This window comes from Ostrinia nubilalis, chromosome 23 (genome assembly GCF_963855985.1).
Source record: "Ostrinia nubilalis chromosome 23, ilOstNubi1.1, whole genome shotgun sequence".
In the NCBI taxonomy this organism is placed as follows: domain Eukaryota; kingdom Metazoa; phylum Arthropoda; class Insecta; order Lepidoptera; family Crambidae; genus Ostrinia; species Ostrinia nubilalis.
The window spans coordinates 6,840,607-6,866,667 of NC_087110.1; the positions used below are offsets into that span (position 1 = coordinate 6,840,607).

The 26,061-nt window shown below is 38.1% G+C and overlaps 1 protein-coding gene across 1 annotated transcript in view; it reads left to right on the forward strand.

Annotated features, from left to right (window-relative positions):
* LOC135083215 (uncharacterized) overlaps positions 1–26,061 on the forward strand; it is a 156,080-nt gene that overhangs the window by 98,191 nt on the left and 31,828 nt on the right. The window contains exon 3 of the mRNA XM_063977951.1: positions 23,361–23,569. Coding sequence (XP_063834021.1) covers positions 23,361–23,569 — 209 coding nt within the window. The remainder of the gene's footprint in view (positions 1–23,360; positions 23,570–26,061) is intronic.

Here is a 26,061-nt window from a genome sequence, read left to right on the forward strand (position 1 = left end):
GGGCAACCCCATCAGCACCCTGAACGCGTTGTTGTATTGGACGCGCAGAGCGCCATACGACACACGCGAACAATCAGCCCACAGACTGCACGTGTAGAAACTAGTGCAGTAGGCTCTGAAAAGAGTTACCTTTACTGCCTTTGAACAACGTGAGAACCTACGAGCCAGCATGTTCGCCCTTACCGACAGCGCCCTGCGTTCCCTCTCAACATCATCACCATCCTTTAGGTCAGGAGTCAGTAAATGGCCCAGATATTTAAACCTGTTTACGCGCTGAATCTCACAACCATTGAGAAAGACGCTCGGCAATAAGTTTGGCCTCCTGCTTCCCTCCCCAAAGACCATGATCTGGCTCTTTCGCACGTTGTACGCCAATCCATGGGACTTAGCGTAGGTCTCACATATAGCCATGAGCTTCCTCAGTCCACAAACGGAAGCGCTCAGCAGCACCATATCATCTGCGTAGCTGATATTATTTACACAAACGCCATCAATGTAGCAACCCGCTCTGGTGCCGCTGAGCTCCTCTATCAGCTCATTTACGTACAGGTTGAAGAGCGTTGGTGAGCTCAACCCCCCCTGTCTCACCCCGCACTCCAACCTGTACGGGTCAGACATACATCCATCCCATCTCACATTGTTGACCTGGCTTCTATACCAGTATTTAAAGATATTCAAAAGTTCTCTCGGTAATTGAGATTTTTCGAGTTTATTCCAGAGCAAATCGTATGAAACCAGGTCGAAAGCTTTCGAAAGATCCAGAAAACACGCCACCACTGGTGTGCCACGTTTGGCGTAGTAATTGACAGCGTGCTTGACACACAGAACAGCCATCTCAGTGGACAAGCCACGTCGAAACCCGAACTGGTTATCATGAATACTAACGTATTTGTTTAACTGTGTATTAAGCACGCTATCAAGCACTTTAGACACAACCGTTGCCAGAGAGATAGGCCTGTAGTTGTTTATGTCTGAAAGGTCTGCCGTTTTATTTTTAACAATGGGTACCACTACTGTTTGCAACATCTTATCCGGTAAGTGACTATGACTCATACAAAAGTTATACAACATAAACAAAACTCTGGGCAAATGGGGGCCCGCGTACTTTAGGTGTTCAATACTGAGACCATCGTGTCCGGGAGATTTCCCTCTAGACATAGATTTTATGGTCAAGACAATGTCTTTTACAGTAATTTGGGTTTTCCTTTCCACGATAGTCTCAGCATCCAGCACAGAGTGGGAGGGTCCCAAAGGAGATTTAACAACAAAATTATCTTTAAACAAGTTAGCAATTTCCTCAGGCTCCGTTTTCCCACCAACACTCACGGGGAGGCCGGGCCTACATTGCAATCTATTTGTATGTTTCCAGAAAGATCTAAAATCGTTTTTAGCGTGATGGGAAGCCAACTTATCCATTTTGATTTGTGTTTCATTATCCTGACACCATTTCATTCTAGATTTAAATCGCCGCCTCGCGTTACACATATCGTTATAAACCGTACCGGAGGTGGGTTTGCCATGCCATACCCACAGACGAAACTTCAGCCTAGCCTCCTCGTGAGCCCTGGCTACATACTTGTTCCACCCTACCACTACTTTCTTTACAGGTCTTTTACTTTCACGAGCCAAAATAGCTGACTCTCTCAATGTATTTACAATGTCGTCATAAAACTTGTTAATGACATTTACATGGCTGATGTTACTACACATATTATCACAACAGTCACTAAGTTCAATTGGAAAGTCAATTAATCTTAACCTACTATTACATTCGTTTTTATATATTTCTATCTCTTGTGGGTTTCTCTCTCCCCATAAAATACGGTTCTCTTTTACATTTTGTTTGGCTATTTTCTTGGGCAATACAACATCTAAACTACATTCTATTACTAGAGGGAAATGATCTGACCATAACACATCATAATGAACATAAGTTCTCAGTATAGAGAGGGCCGCTGCATTAGTAGTTACGCAATGGTCAAGCCACCGCTTGGAACCATGCGCTTCACTAATAAAAGTGTGTGTCTCTGACGATAAACCTAATAATTCAACGTCCATACAGCGCCATTCTTGATCCACACAAAAGTCTAGCAACTCATTATAGAATAATTCCGCTGGGTGCGCATTAAAGTCTCCCAGAATATAGGTACAGTCTACACTATAACAATCTATAATTGCACTCACCGCGCTAAGTACATCCGTAAATTCCGTTAGGTTTACCACTGCATCCGTAGGCATGTACACACTAAACACTAAGAAAGCTTTGTTTTTTAACACAACCTTTATAGCACACAATCGAGGATTATTGCACTGAATAATACTAACTTCTTGAAACACACTACGCCGCCACAGTATCGCTACTCCTCCATGAGGCCGACCCCGCAGCATGCCAGCCGTCGTGTCCACTGCCGATACGCCAGTGCACCCAAAGTCGTCACTAATAGTATTCAGCATCGGCAGTTCATCCGGCAGCAGCCATGTTTCTTGTAGTGATATCACATCAGCGGTTTTACAAAGGTCACGTATAGCTTCTGTAGACCTCTTAATATTCTTACAGTTAAAAGTGACAAATTTGTGGACGTTTTGATTCATTGAGTTTTGTTTTCAGTTTCGTTATCCACCTTCGCGGTTTCGAAAATGCGTTTATTCTTGAAATTAATGAAACGTCGAAAGATAACTCCCTTCGGCCATAACTTCTCGTCCAGATAAAGGTGCATTTTGCACTGCGATACTAGAAACTTATAAGCGTTATGGTCACAATGCCGTTTTATCGATATTTTTTCTAGCTGAACGGATTCATGCGTTTTACGTTGTATATAGTCAATGATGTCTGATTCAAGCGTATTTTTATCAACGTTCGTAATAAACATCGGTATTTTTCTATCAGCTGCTCTAAACTTTTCATGTGTATCCACGTCAACCGTGCCACTTTTACCCTGAAAGAGGTTTTTTTGTACGGCGCCCTTTCCTTTCTACAACAGTCCATTCCTTTGACGACTTTATTTTCTGCGCATAAGAGTCATTTTTCGCTACGCAGTCGTCGGGCCGGCCGCACTGTTCATTCGTCTTACTAGCGATAACCCGCACAGATGACTCATCGCGCTCAGCTGACCGGTCTTCATCGCCGCAACCGCTAGTCGTTTGAATATCGCTTACATTTGGGACCGTATTACCCTCACATTGCTCTTTATCGATAATACTTCTGTAGCGCAAGTTATGTTCACTTTCTGTTGTTCTTGAGTTTTCTCTCTGGAGACTAGTGAACATTGAGTCGTCCAAATGCGATAAGCCCATAGGGCCACTATCACGATACGCGCCTCTTTTTATGTTTATTTTTGCCGCCGAGAAAGGAGGTGATGATGAAGTGATCTTATTAGGCTGAAGATAGTCCTTTTTGATTGCATCTAGTTGTTCAGTTGTAACGTATGAAGATTTAATAATATTTACTTCCGTTTGTAATAATAACAGATCCTTTAACAGCTTTGAGACATCAAGATGATCGAAAGTTATGGGTGGTAGTTTGTGTAAATCCCTGGCCACAAAAACTGGTAATTCGTCTGGGTCGGTTACCTTGAAAAAGCTTATGATGTCCAATAAAGCACGCTGTTCTTTTCCCTTTCCTTTACGTATCGTTCTTCTTAACTCGGTAGACACAGAGTCAAACAACAATTTCTTCGATTTTTCTATTTGTTCATTTGAGAAAGCCGAAACACAAATACGGACTAAGCTCTCTTCATCCGCGATTGATACCTTGTTTTGTACGTAGGATAGCAGTTCATCGATCACTATGTTACAAGTGTTACATTTCACTGTACACGACATTTCTTTACGAGTACTGCCACTGGTCACTGGCGACAACGTAAATCGATAGCAAAAGCGACCGCGTCCGTCACTTGAGGGTGCGCGAGCGCGACTGCGAATTGAGAACCTCCTCCTTTTTTGAAGTCGGTTGAAAATAGTATAAAACCGTCGCCTTAGCTTCATTTTTATTTAAATTCTGGAGGCGTTTCAATCATTATGCTCACTTCACACTTCATATAAAAAGTAAGATACTCTTATAACGAGAGAACTTTTTTAAGGTAGAGGAAAGGTTCGAATAAGCCAAGAGGCGGTGGCGGCACGTCTGCGTTTAGTGGGCAGGCTATTGGGTCCGGTGGATTCAAGCAATTCTCGTTGCTTTAGAAATTCTTTTTCACTACTTTAAGGTATCTTTTGTAACGATTTCGAAAAGAGTTTGTACATTTAAGAAACCTTGGGAATTCTAATGGATTTTAATGAAGTTGCGGTCATGTAACTCAAAAAGTATCTAAGATTTATTACGATTATTCTAGCACCAGCAACGTTTTAGACGTCACGTATTTTTTAATAATACAAAACACTGGTTTGTTAACTTCAGTCGACACTAGTGGATCAACAGTGCATCTTTATTTTAGTGCTATTGCAATTCCTCATTTCGAGTTAAACTTTTGCCTTAAAGTAATAAAAAGGTGGGGTATAGAAGTTATAGAGTGACAAAGTTTGTATGAAAAACTCGTCAATAAACTTGTGACTTTTACCTGTTACGAGGTGGGAATTTTTAATAATGTTCGTTTAAAAGTAGGAGGAAGTTTGAAGAAATATAAGACGGAAATCTATTTCAAGTTTAAATCTATGAAATTTTATAAAACTTTAACAATTTAAATTATACATGAAACTAAGACCATTATTCTTTCATGTCTCTCCTATCACAGAATGCAAGTGTCAGTATTGCACAATATGCATTCACAACCGCTCACTTGTTAGACACTAGCAGTGCAAGCAATCACAGTTTCCAGATTAAATTCTGAATAATTCAAGAACTACGTCCTAACCAGATTTCCACATAGAAAACTTTGCTTTTTTCGAAATGTGTCCCCAGCATAGCCTAGATACACTTGGCGTCAAAAAAATCGCGCCTCCTGCGACAAAAACTTGTAAGGATAAAGCACACTCATAAACCCGGAAACGGATCGTAACCGTATCAACTCGAATGAAACTCCGTACAGCAACGCACACTTATCCGCACCGTAACGTAAACGTCTTGCCTCGCGACGAAAGGTGTTACGATGTTGATCAGGTTGATAAATGTGCCATGATCACCACCAATATTGGTATCATTTGAAAGCCCAGTTCTAAACTTCATTTCATTAAAGGAAAGGTTGGTTGGTACTCGAGAAATGTGTCTTTACGCTTGAACCAATTTCCATGGTTATAAAACGGTTAAATTGGGATTAATCGGTATCCGTCTGATAAAGAGTGCACGTTAGATCATTATTTGGTTTTATAACCACAACATTTGCTCTAATAGGCTGCCTCTGTGATGGGCAGCCTTGGATTTTTTCAAGTCACGATACTTACCTGTTAATTTTATTTCAAAATTAATTGTTAAAGTTTATTTATAAGGCTTTCAAATAGCGCCAATATTGGTGGAGCACCTTAAGATCCTGATACCTATTAGAGGATAATCTTTGAAGTTATTGTCGGGAAGTGCAATATTTTTGACGCCGAGTGTATTTTCGCACGGAAAAACCCTGCAACACTTGAAATATTCATAAGCCTGCAACTGAAACTTATTACAGTTACTACTGTTTGCAAGCTCAGCATTTTACTTGAAGCTCTTAGAAAAGTCTTTCTCATAAAGCTTTAATTATTCATGACGTCTTGATTAATGGTTAAAACAAAGTTGGATTTTATTCTCCAGTTGCAGTAATGAAAAGTATTAATTCTTAGTTTTTTTAATTGTATATTTTATGACTTTCCACTGTAGAAAAATATTACGATGCTCTTTTATTTTATTAAGACGCCTGCAAAAGCATTGTTTCCTTCTTTAAAATCAACTTCTTCTTTTCGTCTCTAGAGTATTTATGACCCTTGCTTTTCTTTGACCATGCTGGCGGTAATATCTTAATTGATTGATTACTTAGAAGTTGTATAAGTAAATCATATTTTTATGAAGAACTAAAGGTTACTAAACACTTCTTATTTAATAAAATTATGTAACAACAATCAAATGGTCAGAAACTATAAATTAAATTCTACAGTCTAACTTGAATACTTCAAGCGAATTAACAACCTTTCACTGAACAGCAATTTTATATTAAGGACTTTACAATTAAACTGGTGTATAGTTCAAAATAAATACACAGACAATGTCGCTAAGTATGATACTCTCGACAGCATTAGTAAATAATAACGTCGTCAAAATATACCAAAAACCGTCGAGCACAAAAGCCGAAAAGTCTATTCAACATTAATACGGCGACAATGAGGTTCTTAACAGTCGCAATTAAGCGAACAAAGCTGGTTCAAGCAAAACCCCTAATGTTCGGCTCGTTCCTCAGACAATGTGTTTGTTATCGAGGTAGGGGAGACCGGGCCTCTGTTGTAACAGAGGAGAGCTGTTGTTACAAAGTCGATTTTGGAAATATTAACTATCAGCGAGCTCGCAATAGTGCGTATTTGTTAGAACTAACTGAACTAAAAACGCGCACTGTTAATAAGTTAAAAAATATCGTTCGTTTGTTTCAACCAAATAACATCCACTGCCGGACAAAAAGCCTTCCTCGAGGATTTCCACAACTACTGGTCCTGCTGCGCCGCCCGAATCCAGGCATCTCCTGTCCCAAAAAATCGACAATGTCACAACTTTCCTCTGTTACAACTCACCTCTATCTCCCCTAAGGGTATTTGCAAGAAGGCACAGCGTGGTCCCACTGTGTGGAAAATAATGAGGTAATGTTTCATGTTGAAAGAAAATATAACAGACTTGATACATTTAGGGTTAAACAGGATTTTGGGATAGTCATTGGTATCTTATATCAATGGATTGCTTTCTACCCCTGAGGCAATTAAAATTATTACAAGGACAGTGTTATTCACTTTTCCAATTCAACGTGAGTAATTCAACATCATCTTCATCATTTCAGCTACAGGACGTCCACTTCTGAACATAGGCCTCCCCCATTGATTTCCACATCGCCCGGTTGGTAGCGGTCTATTATCCAGCGCCTTCCTTTTACCATTATGAGGTCGTGATGCGTAAATAATTATCTACAATGAACATTTTTATAACTTTTTGTAATTTTTTTCTGAATAAAGTAACTGACTACGTAGTGACTACCAAACAACACGTCGCATAAATAAAGAAAGAGAACGAAAGGGAAATAAACAATAATTCAAATATTAAAAACGGTGCCACCAACAGAAACAAGAAACGAAATTACGGAATTCACAGCTACACAGTTGAATCGTAAATTTTATAACTTCCATTCGTTTTAGCGAGGAATAAAATTTGAACTTCTTTACAACATTCATCAAGCCGTCATGAGCAAAGCTTTTGAATAATAAAAATCTTCGCCGCCAGCTAAACTGGGAACTTTCTCAGTGACATGCTCCCAACGGTTTTTATAACTTCATTATAACTGATACGATGTAATTTGGAACATTTATTTTTATTGCTGGGACTACGTTTCCTGATGCCGATGGTTATTGCGATGTTTTATTCAGGCTCTTGCTATAAACGAATAAAATTAATTAAAACCTTTTGATAGAATACACTGGTATTTATTTATGCCTATGTCTAGAGTACCTGGATGATTTATTTCCAAAAAAAGGCTGTTTTCGGAACATTTTCGTTTCTGGAACTATCAATTAACATTTATGAATACATAATGTTTGTTTTAATGTTGTGGAATGACTGTAATGGACTGAATTTAACCAGAACAGGACATTTTTGGGTTGACACTAGTATAGCAATAATTTTAAAATCGAATTTCAGTATTATTTTTTATTAATAAATTATAAAAGAGTTAGCGAAACGCTCAGTGCGAGCTGGTGATAGTGGAAGTAATGATAATACCAAAATTGGGGGAAAAATCTGAAGCGTTTTCGAGGCTTGTACTTGAAAAACAATTATCGTTACCACCTTGTGGTGGTTGGTGAACACAAGTGGAATTTTCGAGTGTTAACACAACCCGAATTCCTTTTTATTCAACGTGATTAATAATACAATCACCCACATCATCGCATCGTCGACATAAAATTCCCCAAAACCAAACTCCGAAACACGCCGACCGCTAAACTCTGCCCATTGTGTTCAAACTCGAACAACAGTTAATCACTTAACTTTTCAATAACGCCGCACCTACCACCGAGAAATTTGATGTATACGATGATAATATATGTGGGGAATGAATATTTTCTCTTAAATAATATAGCGTACGTAGTAGGTTCCAACTGAAATTTTATGTACGCATCAGATACTTATATTATTGCCATAGAAGGCTGGCCCAATAGATTTTCCAGATGAGCAAAATTTCTTAGACGGGCCACGGCTTTTTAAAAATCAAAGCAAAAGCTAAATTAAGACCATTTATAGGTAGTACCACGCGCCGGCTAATTCGCTGGCGGGCATGCCTTAAGGCTGGTCCAGACATCACCGTATCCGATCACCGTATTGCATCATTGTATCATGATACGTATATTCATTACCCGTCCACATAAGCGATCATGATACGCGTCGACGATACGGATACGGTGATCGGATCGGTAAAATGATCATGTCTGGACCCGGCTTTAGTGGGCCACTGTGGCCCGCGTGCCTGGGTTTGGTCAGCCTTCCCATAGATGCCAGGATGCCTGGTAATCCTGTACTATCTTTCAAATTCAAATTTATTTATTCAAGAGTAACTAAGACAAACCAGAACAAGAAAACAATATTATTATCTTGCAATATTATATTGATTAGAGCAAAGCCTTTCATTTTAGGATAAGCAAACGCTCTTCCTACAGCGAAAGTCACAGAAATCTAAACGTAATTTTCCTATCCCTTAAACAATGAAATATCTACAGTCCATGAAACGTTCAATACCAAGTTCCATCTGAATACCTTCACTTAGAATGTAGCAAATAATTTGTATAAATTAGTCTACAAAAGATGATTACCTTCGAATTAAAATCGCACCTACCCAAATGAAAGAGGAGTTGTGAACTTGCGAGATGTTGCAAGAAAATTTTAATCCTTAGATTGTTCCGGCTCCCCCCTCCTAAAGGGGGACCCTAATTTATCTGTCTTCCACTCCGATTACTTAAACGCCCGAAATGATTCGCTCCATTAACTTCTTGTGTTACATTTGAAGGCTGCAAGGAAATTTTTGTTTAGAACATTTCAATGTCATTGGATATTTTTGCCGGGAATCAGATTGGAGGTTTTTGGGCTGTTATTTGATTTGATTCTTTGATACTTTTATTCGTATAAGTATAATACAGATAATTTTATTCATATCCTCAAGAGAAATTATTAAAACGTTTAATACTTTTGGAAACTTTTTGTAATTTGGTACCATCTCGAAATTATTCTCAATTCTACAATTAAATCAAGATTTTTCTACTAATTTTGGTTATTTTTATTGGGTTCGAGTAATTCTATTCTACTAACAACGAACAATCAAATCAATAGATTTTGCAAATCAGTTTCTCCGAAAATACTAATACTGATTTATTTCGTTACCTTGTAAAAAGGTAAAATATACATAACATAACAAACTTATACAGCAGACACATACATTACGGTGAAAGAAAAACGCCGACTCACAATTATGGTGTCCCAAAAGTATTTTCTTGCTAATCAGTACAAGTTCGGGCAGTTAATCATTTGCTTGGGGAATTTCGGTTTTGTGACGACAAGAACGTTAGGGTTGCGGTTTTATGGTGTCTTCTAATTACTGGTCATTATCATCTGAGATATGAGCGAGTAAAGGCCGATTCACACATATCAGTGAAGTCACAGTTCAGGCTCAGTACCGGCACAGTGTGAAATATTCTTTCATACAGTTTCTATGAACGCATCCCCACTTGTCAGTGTCAGTGTCACAAGCTACAGTTCCGTTACAGTGTCCGTTCAGTTTAGTATCAGTGCTACAGTGTTGCGTCAGTGAAATATTTTGAATATTTTAAAATGTCAGAGAGCTATTTCAATAAGTTATTTTGTTTTTGATACCGCGGCGGCGTCCGTGATCCGACAATAAATATCGTCGTCAACGAATACGTCCGTGATTGCCGGTGTCGGCACTGACACTGAGAGCACTGTGTCGTCACTGACAAGTGGGGATGCGTTCATAGAAACTGTATGAAAGAATATTTCGCACTGTCAGGCCTGGCTCACTCCGCGCGGTACATCCGATAATTACCTACAGCGAAGCGCCCCGCCGGCGGGTATTATATCAGTCGAGTGTCACGCGCGCGCCCGTCAGGTCGCTGGCGCGTTGTAGTATGTACCTAATTCTATGATCGAAGTATTATTTAAAAATGGACATAAATAGAAAGAAATATTGTGCGGCGTTCGTGTGTTTAAATTCGAAAAGAAATCTACACCGGATTTATATTTTTTTTCGCTTCCCAAAGATGCTGAAAGGTATGTTGGCCATGTAGGTAATCAATAATTCTTAGGATAGTAGTATAGGAACCTAACCTACCATGACTACTGCTCAGAATGCGTTCGTTCGTTACAGCCAAATGACGTCCACTGCTGGACAAAGGCCTCTCCCAAGGTTTTCCATAATGAATGCGTACTTACCTACATACGTACCTCATTACATATAAGTAGATTAATTAATTTTTCACTAGACAGCTACCCTAACAGCGGAAGAAGAGTTCAGAGGCACGCGATAGAAAGAGATAAAACTTGTAGGTGAATAAAATTGTAGGTACATAGTGCTGTGCGAGCTGAATTCCACTGTATCGCGTCGTAGCAAGACTCGCATTTATTTAAATCGTCTTGCGGAGTAATCCTTCTGTACCTGTACTATTACTTATTCTGTGGCACTGTGCCGGTACTGAGCCTGAACTGTGACTTCCCTGATATGTGTGAATCGGCCTTAATTGCCCTTTATAACCTCAAGGGCGTTGACTTCAGTTTAATCCGAGACATTTGTGGCAGGTCCCGGATTAGTGTCAAGCGGGTGTCGGATGGTGTTAAAAGTGGCCTGTAGGCTTCCACGCTCTCTCTTATTTGTCTCTTGTGTCGGCGTAGTTGACACGCTTGGCTACTACTAAGAATTTATATGAAAGACTAGCTTTTGTCCGCGGCTTCACCCGCGTGAAATTTCGTTTGTCATGTCATTAATTAATTATATAGCCTATTTATGTTATTGCCTTCGCATTTATAATATTAGTAGGATTTATGCCCGTTTTTACCATCAATCCCCAATTTTCAAGTGACCCCTATATGGTAACATTTAACAGAAATTTTGTTTTGATAGGCGTCACTTAAAAATTAGGGATTGATGGTGAAAACGGGCATTACAGACCTTTTACGGCGTTCGCTTAACCTTAAGTAAGTCTTACAACTACTGAAATAGAACATGATTTTACACTTGAAAATCGATTTCCTTATAATTTTAATACCCATTTGCTTCCGTTACAAACGCCTGACGATTACTATAAACAAAAACAAGACATTCTTTCTAATAATCATGTCCTGAAAATATACCAAAAGTATAAAGACAATGGTTTTCGTAGAAATAAAATGGTAATGTCCTCTACTCATGATCTTTCTTTCTTACCTATACCACTGTTATGTCCATAATATGTAAGACCGACAGTCTTTGTGTGATGTCCATTATAAAAGTGTTTCTTTCTTTCATGACTTTACCACACTTTCCATGTCACATAAATGTGTATTTTATCTAGATTTTTATCAATAAAAGCCTGTGGTTAGAATTCTAAAGCCACAAAGCACGTTTCATTCGGTCAACGACGCAGATCGACCGAAGACTTTGCAGAAGTTAAATTGTTCTTATTGAACAGTTTTATTTCACTTCTATTGCAATTAAGAAACACGCAAACTCATTTAACTTAGCTGTGGTTGAGTGGGCTAGTCACAAGTGCACTAGAATGGATAAATTGGTTTCTGTAAATAACGAACTGAAGAACCATATAATATCAACTTGTTTCTTTATTTCGAATCATTTAGCAAACTTCATTTTATGCCTCAACTTATTTTTGTTTATTTGTATCCAGATGGCTATATTGTAGACGTAGTATGGTATAGGAAGACAGTGTGGGCAAGCTCCCCACTAGGTGGACCGACGTTCTAGTGAAGGTCGCGGGAAGTTACCTGGATGCAGACAGCGCATGGCCGCTCATTATGAAAATCCCAGGGGAGGTCTTTGTCCAGCAGTGGACGTCATTTGACTGAAACAAACGAACGAACTATATTACCTACTTGCGTACAAATGATGTTAAATAGAATATTTATAGTATACCAACTCCAGAGATAAAACTAAAAATGTGAATACCGTCATGATATTAGAATGTCCCAGACAAATGAATTGAGTTCGAGAAGGACGAGTATGTTTCTCAATATCCTTCCTTTCTTCAAAGAAAGTATGTACTTACATTACTATTTCCGACTGTCTTGTTCTTATTCTAAGAATAGAAATCTCTAGGGATAATCTTCATAAGTTATTGACTTCTTTTTCTACTATAGCGTGGGATGTGACAAATGGGGTTCAACCCAGGGTGAAAGGGTGAAACCCTGTTCGCCATCAGTTACTAGGTGGAAGTCAAATGTCTTACACAATTCAAAGGTCAGACATTATTTTCAAGTCACCAAAATTCGTGACAAATGACGTGGTAATGATAATCAATCAGGTTTATTCAAAACCTAAAAACCCTTACTAAAGGCCCGTAAGGTTTATTCTCATAAATAAAACTCTGGATACTTAACTTGCTCATTATATTGCCTCATTTTAAATAGAATTAATAACTAGAGAAAAGGACGAACGAAGAGAGAGTATCTACATCTTAAAGGCCGGCAACGCACCTGTAACGCCCCTGGGACTGCGGGTGTCTATGGGCGACGGTAATCACTTACCATCAGCCAGGCTAAGATGCACGCCGTGATATACTTTATCGACGTCAAAATGTATGGGCAAAATCGATAAAATGGCGTGATAACCGCTTATCGCGGCGCGCATCTTAGGCCTACAGGTGATCCGTTGCTCGTTTGCCACCTGTGACATAAAAAAACTTAGCGTAGAAGTCTGCGCGCGTCCTTCAATCTGACGTTTTTAGGGTGACATTGACATTACAGTGACAGCAGCTCATTTACTATGACGTAATCCTACTTCCTACTATCCTACTTCCTACTTAATATTATAAATGCGAAAGTTTGGATGTCATGATGTCTGGATGTTTGGATGTCTGGGTGTCTGGATGTTTGTTACTCTTTTCACGCAAAAACTACTGAACGGATTTTGTTGAAACTTTACAGTATTACTGTTTATAACCCAGATTAACATATAGGCTATAATTTATGACGATCTGTGACATACCAAATTTCACGCGGGTGAAACCGCGGGCAAAAGCTAGTAGGAACATAATACCAAAGGGACCAAGTTATGATTCGCCTGCAACACTTAGGCTGGGTTGCACCATCTTACTTTAACTTTGACAAACGTCAAAAATCTGTCAAACTCCATACAAAAAGCACCGGTTATCGTTATAGTTACGGTCAAAGTTAGGTGGTGCAACTCAGCCTAAGGCTTTGTTGCACCATCTTACTTTAACTTTGACAAACATCAAAAATCCATACTAAAAACACTGGTTTTATCGTTATAGCTACGGTCAAAGTTAGGTGGTGTAACTCAGCCTAAGTTACTAGATAGTGGAGTTAATATACACTAGACAGACGCAGACTCAACTGAGTACAATACACTATAACTAATAGCTATAGTTAAGTAAGACACTATCGTTTCTCATCCCGAACGACCCATATAAGTAACGAAAACAGTCGCCCCGAGAACTGGCTAAGACAAATAATAACATTACCCCATTCTAGATTATTACCCCAGTGGCCAGTTGCTATACTTGGATCGTCTATTAACATAAAGTGAGATATAGATTAGAGCATTTACTTGTAACAGAACAATGAGCCGCTCTATGAATTATGTTCTATTGTCAGCGTTAGTCAGCGCAGAGCTGATGGCCGCTGGTGCAGAAAGTTCTCGAGTGGCAATAAAGGCCGGAAGACGTAGTGTGGACCGACGATCTGGTGAAGGTCGCGGGAGGTGCCTGGACGCGGACGTCACAGGACCGGTCGTTTTAGAAATCCTTGGGGGAGGCCTTTGTCCAGCAGTGAAACGAACGAACGACCAACGTCACCCTTTCAAGAACCAAGCATCGGACACTTTACCTGTATTGTATCATTAAATAAATCTATATAAATAAAAATGAATTGATGTTCGTTAGTCTGATTAAAACTCGAGAACGGCTGGGCCGATTCAGCTGATTTTGGTTTTAAAATGTTTGTCGTAGTCCAGGGTAGGTCTAAACGGTGAACAAATACGCGCGAGATATTGTTTTTCTATGACAGACAAAATTCCACGCGGGCGAAGCCGCGGGCTGAAAGCTAGTATAAAATAAATATCTTTGGACAATCTCACACAGCGCCATCTAGCCCCAAAGTAAGCAATTAATATGCTTGTGTTATGGGTGCTAGCTTAACGGATATACTACTTATATACTTTTTTTTTTAATACATACATATTATACATAGTAACACCCAGACCCGTCACAGAAATTAAAATTTATCATTTCAATTTCTGCCCGGCCGGGAATCGAACCCGGGACCTCTCAGCATAGTAGTCCGTTCTGAACCACTACACCAAACGGCCGACAATTGTAAGAACTTAACATTACACAGAAATGATCTTATCTATATTTATCTTTAGTACAGTCATCAACACATCAGACTTAACATTGGTTATGACTGCAATTACATAAAGTGGACAAAAATAAAATAATGGATTTTTTTAAATACTATCCACTTGTATTTTTATGCAAATTAATATCGAATTTGTATGTAAAGAGTTAAGAAATGTTTTTTATCTTCAATGGTTGCACCATTGTAGTCAATAAATTGGTTTTCCCTCGCCAGAATTATTGAAACCTATGAACCAAACATTATTAATTATCTTTTGACAGTTACATTTCTAATTTTATGTCGGGGCTTCAGTAAATGGTGAAGCACGAGCTTGTCTTTTGAAACACCTTGATGATCAAATTTTAAATGATTGACAGCTATTGATTCCTTAATAAACTCATCCCATTTTCCATAAACCCAAACAAAAAGTGCCAAAAGCGTTGAATATCCCTAGCGAAGATGTAACGCTCAATGGACTATATTTTCCTTTCTTTCCTATAAACGGGTAAACGAGAAATAATAAGGGGATTTTGCTCAACAAAATTTGCTGGTAAAACGTTGTGAAGGGAAGAAATTTACCTATTATAAAAGGGTACCTTGTTTCACTTCGGTTTGGTTGTTATCATTATATTCAGGGGAGCATTTTTTGTTATTGCACGAGAAGTGTTTCCGGGCATGTTTTTTCCGAGTATGTTTTTTCCGGACTTGTTTTTCCGTAGTGTGCACCGATCACGATAATAAAGGTATGCAAATACGGTTAATATTTTGCATGTAAGCAAATCGATAGATCGAAATTGGATATCGGACAAACAACATAGTCGGCCGGAAAATTTGGAAATTCGTTTGGAAGTCTGTACCGGTTTAATGTTTGCTTTTTAATAACATTTAAAAGTAACCGCGTATCCAATAGCATTGTCGATGGGTTGATAACATTTATACAATAAAAACAAAACAATATTCCTGTTAGGGCCCTTTCTCACGACAAAAACCCGATTCAGTTTGCGGGATCCAGTTATGCAGGATCCCGCTAAACTGGACTGTTATGTGAATACACAAGGAACAAATAGAACAGATACGTTTTTTGCAGGACACTGCACTGTGAATTGTGAATGTTGATGTCAAAACATGTATTAGCAGTATTAGGTACCTACTACTAAACGGGCAACTACAAAAACCAGTTCCTGCAACAAACGGAATATCTCCGTAAGAAAGAACCCTTAGTATTTAATTTTATTTATAGTTCATACTTTTATTTCGCACTAGCTCTTCGCCCGCGTGGAATTTTGTCTGTCACAGAAAAACTTTATCGCGCGCGTCCCTGTTTCAAAAACCGGGATAAAAACTATCCTATGACCTTTCCCGGGACTCAAACTATCTCTATGCCAAATTTCATCAAAATCGGTATAGTGGTTTAGGCGTGAAAGCGAGACAGGCAGACAGACAGAGTTGCTTTCGCATTTATAATATTAGTATAGATTTTTCTGAAACAATCCTTTTATTTTTATGTTGTTTTAATTTGCAAAAGAAGCAATATTAAGTAAATTATTTGCATATTTTATAACCAAACTACAGAATGCTTTTAACTGTTGGCAATTAACTTTTAATCTAGACTCTAATGAACGTTGTTGTTTTTTACTATACCCCTATATGCCCTGCCCCAATTTTATGTATATTTATGAGTACTAAGAATTTTATTTATAACCCAGTATCAAGGACGTTGATGAGTCACCCCGTATGATTAATTTGAATCCAGCTTTGTAATTTGGAAAATAATTATACCTTCTCTAAAAATATTTCATCGTGAAACTAGCAATTAGGTAGTTAACATACTTTTAGAACCATAAAACTAGCTTTCTCTACATATTTTTACAGCTATAGGAATTTAGGACGTTCCTTGTTCGCTAATTCATGTACCTACTGTCATTTTTTTTATGTTGAGCAATTATTAAAAATCGTTTATTCAAAGTTGATTTAAGGAAGTCGCATATTTATCAACCCGGAAAGGGATCGTAACCGTATCAACTCGAGGCGATCAGTGTGCTTACTATGAGTTTACGTTAGGTGTGCTCGCTAGCCAGTATGTCAAAAATATCTATGAAGATTTTAGTCCTTGAAAGTAGCTGCTAGGGGGTCATACATCTAATGTCATTTTTTACGCAGTCGCTAGCAAGTACACGTAACGTAAACCCATGGTATTCTTTGTATGAAACTCCATACTGCTGCAACGCAAACTTATCCGCACCGTAACGTAAACGCCTCGCCTCGCAATTGACAGCGCGCAGTGCGCGGAAGGCGATGACAGCTCGCGAAAGGCTTTCATTATTATTTGGTATTGTTTTAGCAGAAACTTTCCCATAGATACTTGTAAATGATGTCAACCACCCAATTTTTGAATGATCCTCAACATCAGTTTCACAGGACTCTCCAACGTCACTTACATCATTTCAGTTCTATCTGTCTCTGTCGCTCAAACTACCATCTCTCTTTACGTAAAAGGGATGGCAACATTCGAAACTCCGATGACGAAATAGCCCTATAGGTTCGGTTGTAACCTCTAACCGCAACTAGCCCGGTAGTAGCTAGCAGCTGTGGTTTTGGTGTGGCTAGTACAGCCGTTGTAACACTTCAGGCTGATCGGTTTAGCGTTGAAGAGCAATTGAGAGAGTGTTTCTGTGATCAATGGCTTTTTATTAGCATCCACTATTGCTACTTTAAGACCGTTAAAGTACTTTTTTTTTTCAATTAACACAACTTTATAAAAACCAACATTGTTTCGCTTATTTGACGTTTGTATTTATAATGTTCATTCACACAAATTCAGAACTTCAAAACTCTAATTTCAGACGAAGATACACGATATTAAGACCGTCTTGTAGTCTTGTAAGCCTATTATATAGCCAGATAATCACGTCTCTTCTCAATAGAAACCGCGTTAAAAGCTCTACACAATGGGTATACACGAGTAAACTACGTTTTGTTCCTGGTCACCGGGCGAAAGATTTCTCTGGAGAATTATAGCTCGCATCGATATATTCTGGTCGGGACAAGTGCTATTTCGATGGTACGCAGTTAAGTTCTCAACTCTATTGTTATGAAACTTCGGAGCAGGTTTTAAAGAAATGAAGTCGTATTCCGTAGAGGTTTTTAAGCCAAGTGACATTCTTAGCCTCAGATCATAGCCTATGATCATAGTCTATGATCTGAGTTCTTAGCACATTGCCAATATTTTTATACTCATAAAAACGTCTGTAAAATACAAACGATGGTATGTCAAGCTACAAACGCTGCCTTTGTCCTGAAGTAGATGCGAGTTTGCAACAAAAATAACGTCGTTTGTACAAGATATCTTATTTTAACAAAACATAATATACTTTTTGTCTCATTTAGCCCGCTCAAAACCCGCTAGAATCAAATTCAAGCATTCAAGCTGAAGGACCAGCCTGTAGAAAACTATTGCGCTACATTTTGCGACAACTTTTTTAGTCGTATCTGAGAATTCATATTAATGCAAACGCACGCTAGATATAACATACCCCGTCGCTATGCGAATACGAGTACGAGTATACTTCAATTTCACAAATCTATTCACCTCCAAAAACGAAATCCTTTTTGAAGTCGATGAAAACCGAGCTCGCCAGCTTGTTTGTCGCAAGTTAAAATAAAAACTATCAGTTTGCTACATTGAATAGTTTCCAATCAACCGTCTGTTGTTTTTGGTATTAAATTTGAATCCGCTCTTAGGTTGGCTCCACACGTTGGACCAACGTTGGTCCCAACTCCACTCGTCCAACGTGTAGAACACAAAGTACCTACTATTGGCACCGACGTTGGGACAAACTAGTTGGGCCAACGTGTAACTGTAGAGGCTTTATTTTGTGATGGAGTGCGGCTGTCAAATTGAATTGCGTTGTGTAGATAAAAGTTCGATTTGACAGCAGATTTCGAGCGAGATGTATTCGATATTAGGGTCCCGTTTGCAGTATCCCGCAAAAACCCGATCCGTTCGATTTTGTGATTCGAATTTCAAACACACGTATTCATACGACAGTCCAGTTTTGCGGGATTACTGGATTGCTGTGGGAACGAGCCATAATATGAGACGAGGGAGCGGCGACCTAAAAAAGTGAAATTCCAATATGATATTGATTCCAAAAGAAAGATTACAATATTCTAATCTCACCTAAGCCTATTACGAGTACAATTACTAATTTCTTTGGGACGAAAGAAATGGTGAATAGGTCCCTAAAAGGAAAAACTAATATTTCATTTTCTTTGGCCATACCTACCAATATTTTATATGTAAAAGTGAACCTGTCTGTCTGTTACTTTTTACGCATAATCCACAGAATCGAGAAGTTTGAAACCCAGGAAAAAACATAGATAATTTTTTGTCCCGATTATAATTCAAAGGGAGACAAGTTCGCCTTAAAAGTTTCTTATGACAGCCGAAATTCATGCGGGAAAAGCCGTCAGCAAAAGCTATAGTTTCCAATAAACTTCAATTCAAACCGATTAAATATTGAATTTGAATAGACTATTATTCAACGGTATCCAGTATTCAGACTTTCAGTTTGAACAGTATCATAATCAGTGCCCAATGTCATAATGTTGAATTAATCACTGATTATGATTTTGGGATAAATCGGTAAAGATTAGCACTTTGGTTAAGTATTTTTACATGTTAGGCTCGAACGCCTCGAACAGACGGTGAAACGCAACTGCAACGAAACTGCAACTTCCTGATGATGAATGAATGAAACTGAAACTGAAAGTTTCAAACTGGTCGCGTTATGTGTAGTCTCTCAGCGGACGCTATGGCAGAAACTTAGATGCAACTCAAAAGTAACGAGCATTTGCAGTTTCACCGTCTGTTCTGGGCATTAATGTTTTTGTACGTTAATGTAAAATTCTTCATCTGGTACTTTCACTTAAGTACGTAGCACACTTATTAAACCCGGAAAGGAATCGTCACCGTATCAACTCGAGGCTTCTTTCTTCTATGTATGAAAATATACAATCCGCACCCTTTCATAAACACCTCGCCTCGCGGTTGACAGCGCGCGAAAGGCGATGACAGCTCGCGAAAGGCGATACGGTGTTGATCCCTTTCCGAGTTGATAAGTCTGCTATGACCTTTGGTTTCCACAGCAGAATCACAACCGTCTCTAATTCAGTAAAGGTAAATGTAGTAGGTACACTGTACATCAAATAAATCGCACCTTCCGCAACGCGAACTTTAAAGATTTTCTTCTGTCACAATCATGGTGTCCCAGCAATATTGGTGTGATTTTAAAGCCCAATAAATATCCTTAAAGAAAAACGTATTTAATTACTAAATAAATTATTAACATTATACCATAAATGTGACTTGAAAACAGATCTCACTTTGGGCTCACCCCTGGGATCAATTAGACAAACTTTTATGGTTATAAAACCAAATAATGATCTCACGTGTCCTCTTTAACAGATAGATAACGATTAATCCCAACTTAACAGTTTTATAGGCTCAAGCCTAACTACCTATTTTTTGAAAAAGTGACTCTGGACCCTTCTACAGACACATTTTTGGAGTAAAAACCTTTCCTTTAATGAATTGAACTAGGCTTTTAAATGGTGCCAATATTGTTGGGAAGTGGGAATGCATACGTTTGAAAGTGCTTGTCGCGGGAGGTGCGATTTATTTGATGTCGAGTGTATTAATAAAATAAGTTAGAATTCATAATTTGAAATATCTATTCATTTTGTCTTGCCTCTTCGAAACACCCACGCAATAAATAGGAAGCTTAGAAATTCACAATTAATTTTCTACTAGCAATTCCAGAGATTATATTAATGTTATTTAATATTACTGTGTACACATAAATTAATGTTTGAGAGACAATTTACGACTACAGAGACAGGTCAAACTGTTCCTAGAATCAGTAATCTAAAATCTAGAATTTATAATTCTCACAAATTGGTAGTCGTATTATTTCTATGAAAACTTAATTTCCGTTTGCCAAAAAGCTTCACAATAAATTTTGATTGTTATTTTTCGATGTTTATCGCGAATGGATTTAAAACACGATGTCTAAAGTGAAAATGTTTCACACATTTTGCATGTCAAATACATTATTATTATCATCATTATTTCAGCCACCGGACGTCTACTGCTGAACATAGGCCTCCCCCAATGATTTCCACATCGCCCGGTTGGTAGCGGCCTGCAGCATCCAGCGACTTTCTGCTACCTTTGTTTTTTTTTTAATTTATTTAGGAAAAGAAACAATTGAACAATACATATTTCTTTTGAGATAGTTAAATAAATATAAAGACTAAGTAATTGGACAGTCAACACCGTTATCCTAGTTTAATAAAAAATGAACACGCAATGTACGTACCGTACAGAATCTTATCTTAGTAAATTACCACTACTACTAACATAAATGCGAAAGTGTCAGTTTGTTTTACCTTTACCTTTTTTAAATACCCTGTTAAATAAAAACCACATTTGTGTTGAAACACAAATGTTGCCAGAAAAATCTCTTGAACCAAACACACCGCACCGGATCATAAAAACTTTTAGGTGTTACCGCTAAACTTCGCCGTGTGGAAGCGTGTGCTCGCATAAAATACGTCCTCACATAGATATTAAAATAATATCGGCGAACGCTAGTATTTCCCAAATAGTATTCGGTTCTCGCAAACAAACCATAAATTCAGAGATTTAAAAAGCTTTTATCTCTTTGTTTGCTGGCAATACCACGCTGAATGTAAAACGCCTCGGCAAAATTCATAGTTCAATACACGGTGGTTTGTGCTTAGCACCGGCTGGGTAAAAAATTGGTGAACAAATCATCGATTTGCATAAACTAGGATCCTTTTGGGTTGGGTTTCGGATTTTCGGTTATTTACATTTAAAGTTTCGATATTGTGCTTTTTCTTATGCTACCATGTTGAGGTTGAGATCATAGTGTCAAATTACGTTTTGTAGTTTCGCATAGCTCATTAGTGGTATCGGTACTTGCAACGGCTTATTATCTCTGAAGCGATTATAATAATATTTAGCTTTCGACGAAATAATTATTCAATTCAAGACTGCTATTTTCAAATCATAATGGTATACTTAACCTGATTACTTTCATAATTAAATATATACTAAATTAAATAGATATTTTATTTACTGTGCTTTAAACTGATGAAGAACATCAATATTTTCATGTGCTAATCTTGTGTTTTCACAGTTTGTGAAAAACCTAAATTAAATTATTTTAATGAAGCTTTTGAAGTACCTCCAATTATTAGGTACATTGCTTTTATTTACAGTAAAAGATTACTCTAGATTTCAATTTCTTAACATCTCTTTAGTCTAAACTAGAAGTATATTTTCAATTCCCCTACAATATTTTCAAAAAGAAAGCGCTCTCAGCTATAACCGTAAACAAACGAAATGGGAGCGAAAATCTGTTTCGCATTTCGCGAAATACGGTCGTAATACCGCACCCACTGTGCAATCATAAGTTACAGAAAATATAAGTAGCAGATTTGAAGGGCAAAAAGGCGACAGCATCGGCGATGTCGTTTAATGTTATGGCCCAACTTCTAACGAGCTGTCATAAACTGGGTATTTACTTGCTCACCTTTAAGGCGCTTTTCAAGGTAAAAATGTACTGGGGGTCTCGTAAAATCTAATGTTGGAACTCCAGGATCATAGCTAACTTATGAACGATCAAACGACGCCATTGTTTTTCACCTCTATTTTAATGGTTATTTCTTAGTGGCAATAAAGGTAACTGCGCAATATTTTGGATGCCTATGACATGAAAAAGTTGACCACTGTGCAGTAAAATTTTAGTGATTCTATTATGTAGTTTTCGGATTCGGACACGATTTCGGCTTATGGGCAGCATCTTTATTCGTGTCCATTTAGAATGGGATTATCATTGTGTTACAACGAGGTGTTTGTTTCATAAAATTCTGGAATAGACTTCGAAGTTTAAAAAAAAACTAAAATGTAGACTGATGCTTATGTAACGAAAAGGTATCAGCACTATTTTAGACACGATCCATTTCACGAAAGTTTATATAAAACTGAACAGAATAATCCAACTTTTGGAGACCTAGGATTTTGGAACCAATTCAGATAGAAACAAAGAGACTAATCCCACCTATCTTTCCCACAACTCACTACAACTTTAATCCAGCCAAGTAGGTACAGTTTACTCAACAAGTGAAGGCTTTGTGGTCAAAATCAAAAATCAAAATCAAAATTATCTTTATTTGTTTAGACTAATTAAATTAGTACTTGCAAATCGTCAAATGCTCTTAAGGAGCCTATACATGTCTCATTCTTTTTTTGCCCTACCAGCGCTTCGAGACAAACATTTGGCAAGTGCTGAGAAGAAGCGCCGCAACAAACTCTGTCACCACTGTCTGCCGGTTTAAAAATATAAAAAAGTAGGAAGTTACAATACATTCAGAAGCAAGTTACTTACCACGCGCTCCCGTTGATAGAAGGTGGCCTTTAAGACTCCCCCATCTAGCACGAGACCGCGTGGCAGTTTTGAATATATTTCTTTAGTGCCGTGCTAATTTTTTGGTCCCGGGGAATATTAACATTAAGTACATTAATATTAACACTTGGTATTCTTTTTCCCAGGTGCAGCCAACACCCTGAAGGCCCTTCAAATCCACGTGCCCAAGGCAGTCCTGACCGGCACAGATGCGGAGCTGAGCTGCAGCTATGAGCTGGAAGGCGCTCAGTTATACTCCATCAGGTGGTACCGGAACATGATGGAGTTCTACCGTTTCGTGCCTAAGGAGTCACCAGCGACGAAGGTCTTCCCGGTTGCGGAGATCAAAGTTGACGTGAGTATATATGATATTATGAGTTCGTTTCGACATTTCAGCCAAATGACGTTAACTGCCGGACAAAGGCCTCTCACATGGAACTACATCAGTTCTGCGCTGCCCAAATCCAAGGACTTCCCGCGAACTTTACTAAATCGTTGATCCACCTATTGGGAGGCTTGCTCTACGGACACTACGTCTTCGGGCCCATGGTCATCACTATACATCAGTTCTGCGCTGCCCATATCCAGGTTCTTCCCGGGACAATCACCAGATCGTCAGTCCACCTAGTGGGAGGCCTGCCCACATTAATTCTTCCGGCCCGTGGTCGCCACTTGATAACTTTTCTGCGCCAACAGCTGTCTGTCATTTTGGTTTTTGTACGGATTTTCTTATTTACTCGTATGATTTTATCACGCAGGAAACGTTTTATTATTATATTTCATAAGAAGAATATAAGTAGGTACATAAAAGGAGATATTTTTCAATAGATTTTTGATTTTGTCTAGCTTTTTGACAGCTGAAAAAAAGAATACCTCAAACCGTCTGGCAGATCCGTACTTTGAGATGTGATCGAAGATAAGATTTTCCAGATCCATCTAATGGCAAAAAGCATTAGCGAGGAACGTGCCCCGACATCACATCAAGCTAAACACTGTCGCATCTTATGTAGTCGTAATAGGAGCTACTTTGCAACAAATGTCGATTTACTGTCGATTACACGATATACAGGGTGATATTTAAATCGTTGGCATCCAAAATTTTAGTTTGACTGTACATTTTTTGATTGCAGTTATCAATTATGAGTGGTACCAGTTGACGGAAGAAAATTATTCAATTTTTACGGATCCGGCGACTGGGACCACGGTCCTAGTTAATTGCGGTCCGAGTCGCCGGAAGCCTCCTTTTAGAGGAACTAAGACTCTACTCATGGTAGTACATTCCCTGAATATGAGACAGATCCAATGCGTTAAAAATTAAAACAAAAACATTAAACAACTTAACACTGTGACATCTTATTTCGAAATAATTAAAATAAGACAAAAACTCATTGGATTTGTCTCATATTCATGAGAAGAGTCTTACTAAAACCACAGAATAATAATAAGTACTACGTACAGAAGTTTTTCTTCGCGAAGGTATTCAAAAAAATGTATGCTCAATGTCATCAACAACAGCAGCAGACATAGAATCAATTTTCATTTTACAGAAAAGAGCTGTTCGGGCAATATACGGTCTTAAACCACGTGACTCGCTTAGAGAAGTTTTTAAAGAAATCAATATATTGACTGTGGCTTCGCAATACATATTTGATAACATTATGTATGTCCGTAAACATATACATTTATTTACTAAGAAAAGTGACGTCCACTCATTTAACACGAGACATAAGAATAAACTTGCTGTTCCATCATTCAGGTTGCATAAGATAGGTAATTCATTCTTGGGGAAATGTATTACCATATTTAACAAAATACCACACAACCTTGTCGAATTGCCAATAAACAAATTTAAGATACATATAAAAAATACCCTTATGTCCAAAGGGTACTACAAGGTTCGAGACTATATTGATGACAAGGATGCGTGGTCAGTTCAGTCTGCACATATTTGATGTACTTAAATTTGACTATTCTTACCGTTAGATAATTCCTGGCAATAAGTGGTGACTGAGTTTGTTCCGGCGTTTCTTCTCAGCACTTGCCATATGTTTGTCTCGAAGCGCTGGTAGGGCCCAAAAGATAAGGAGACATGTAAAGTGCCCCATAAGGGCTACCTTTTCTTTTTTATTATTTTCTATTGACGTTCATAAGTGCCACTTGTGGTCTAAACTGAATAAATATTTTTTGATTTTGATTTTGATTTGATTTTGATTTTGATTTTTTTTTTATTTTGATTTTGATTTTTTGATTTTGAATATGGTGTAATTTAGCTTGTCTTAAGAGTCGAGCACCGTTTTGTTGACATACGTCAGTGATCGGTACTGTCTTGATGCCATAGGGCTGACTGCTACAAGAAGCTACTGTGTCGCCATCTAGCGCACCACACTTGCATTCACTGCTCTTCGCGGCAACGCGCAGCTACATGCGGCCGCCAGTTATATAGTGTAAGAGCTAGCACCTAAATATTTTATAACACACATAACTGTGACAATTTATTTCACGTGGGCGAAGCCAAAAAGCTAGTAAGAAATAAAAATTCAATTCATTAGGTATTTCAAACCAAATTTTATTACATAAACAAACATTATACTAATTTCATTATGGGCCCTTAGTATGTGAAAACTGCAATTGACGATATTTCGCACTGTTTTCAATATTATGTATTACAGAACGTATGTGTGATGGGATGATATTTTCGAAAACACGATTAGAAAAATTTTTTCTCGAAAAAAAACATTTACCTCTGGATTTTTTTATAAAAGTTTAATATGACCGTGTTTTACAATAAAATTCCTATAAAATCACAAAGGTATCATGTTTGCCTCTTTGATTTCCTGGCTGTTTTAG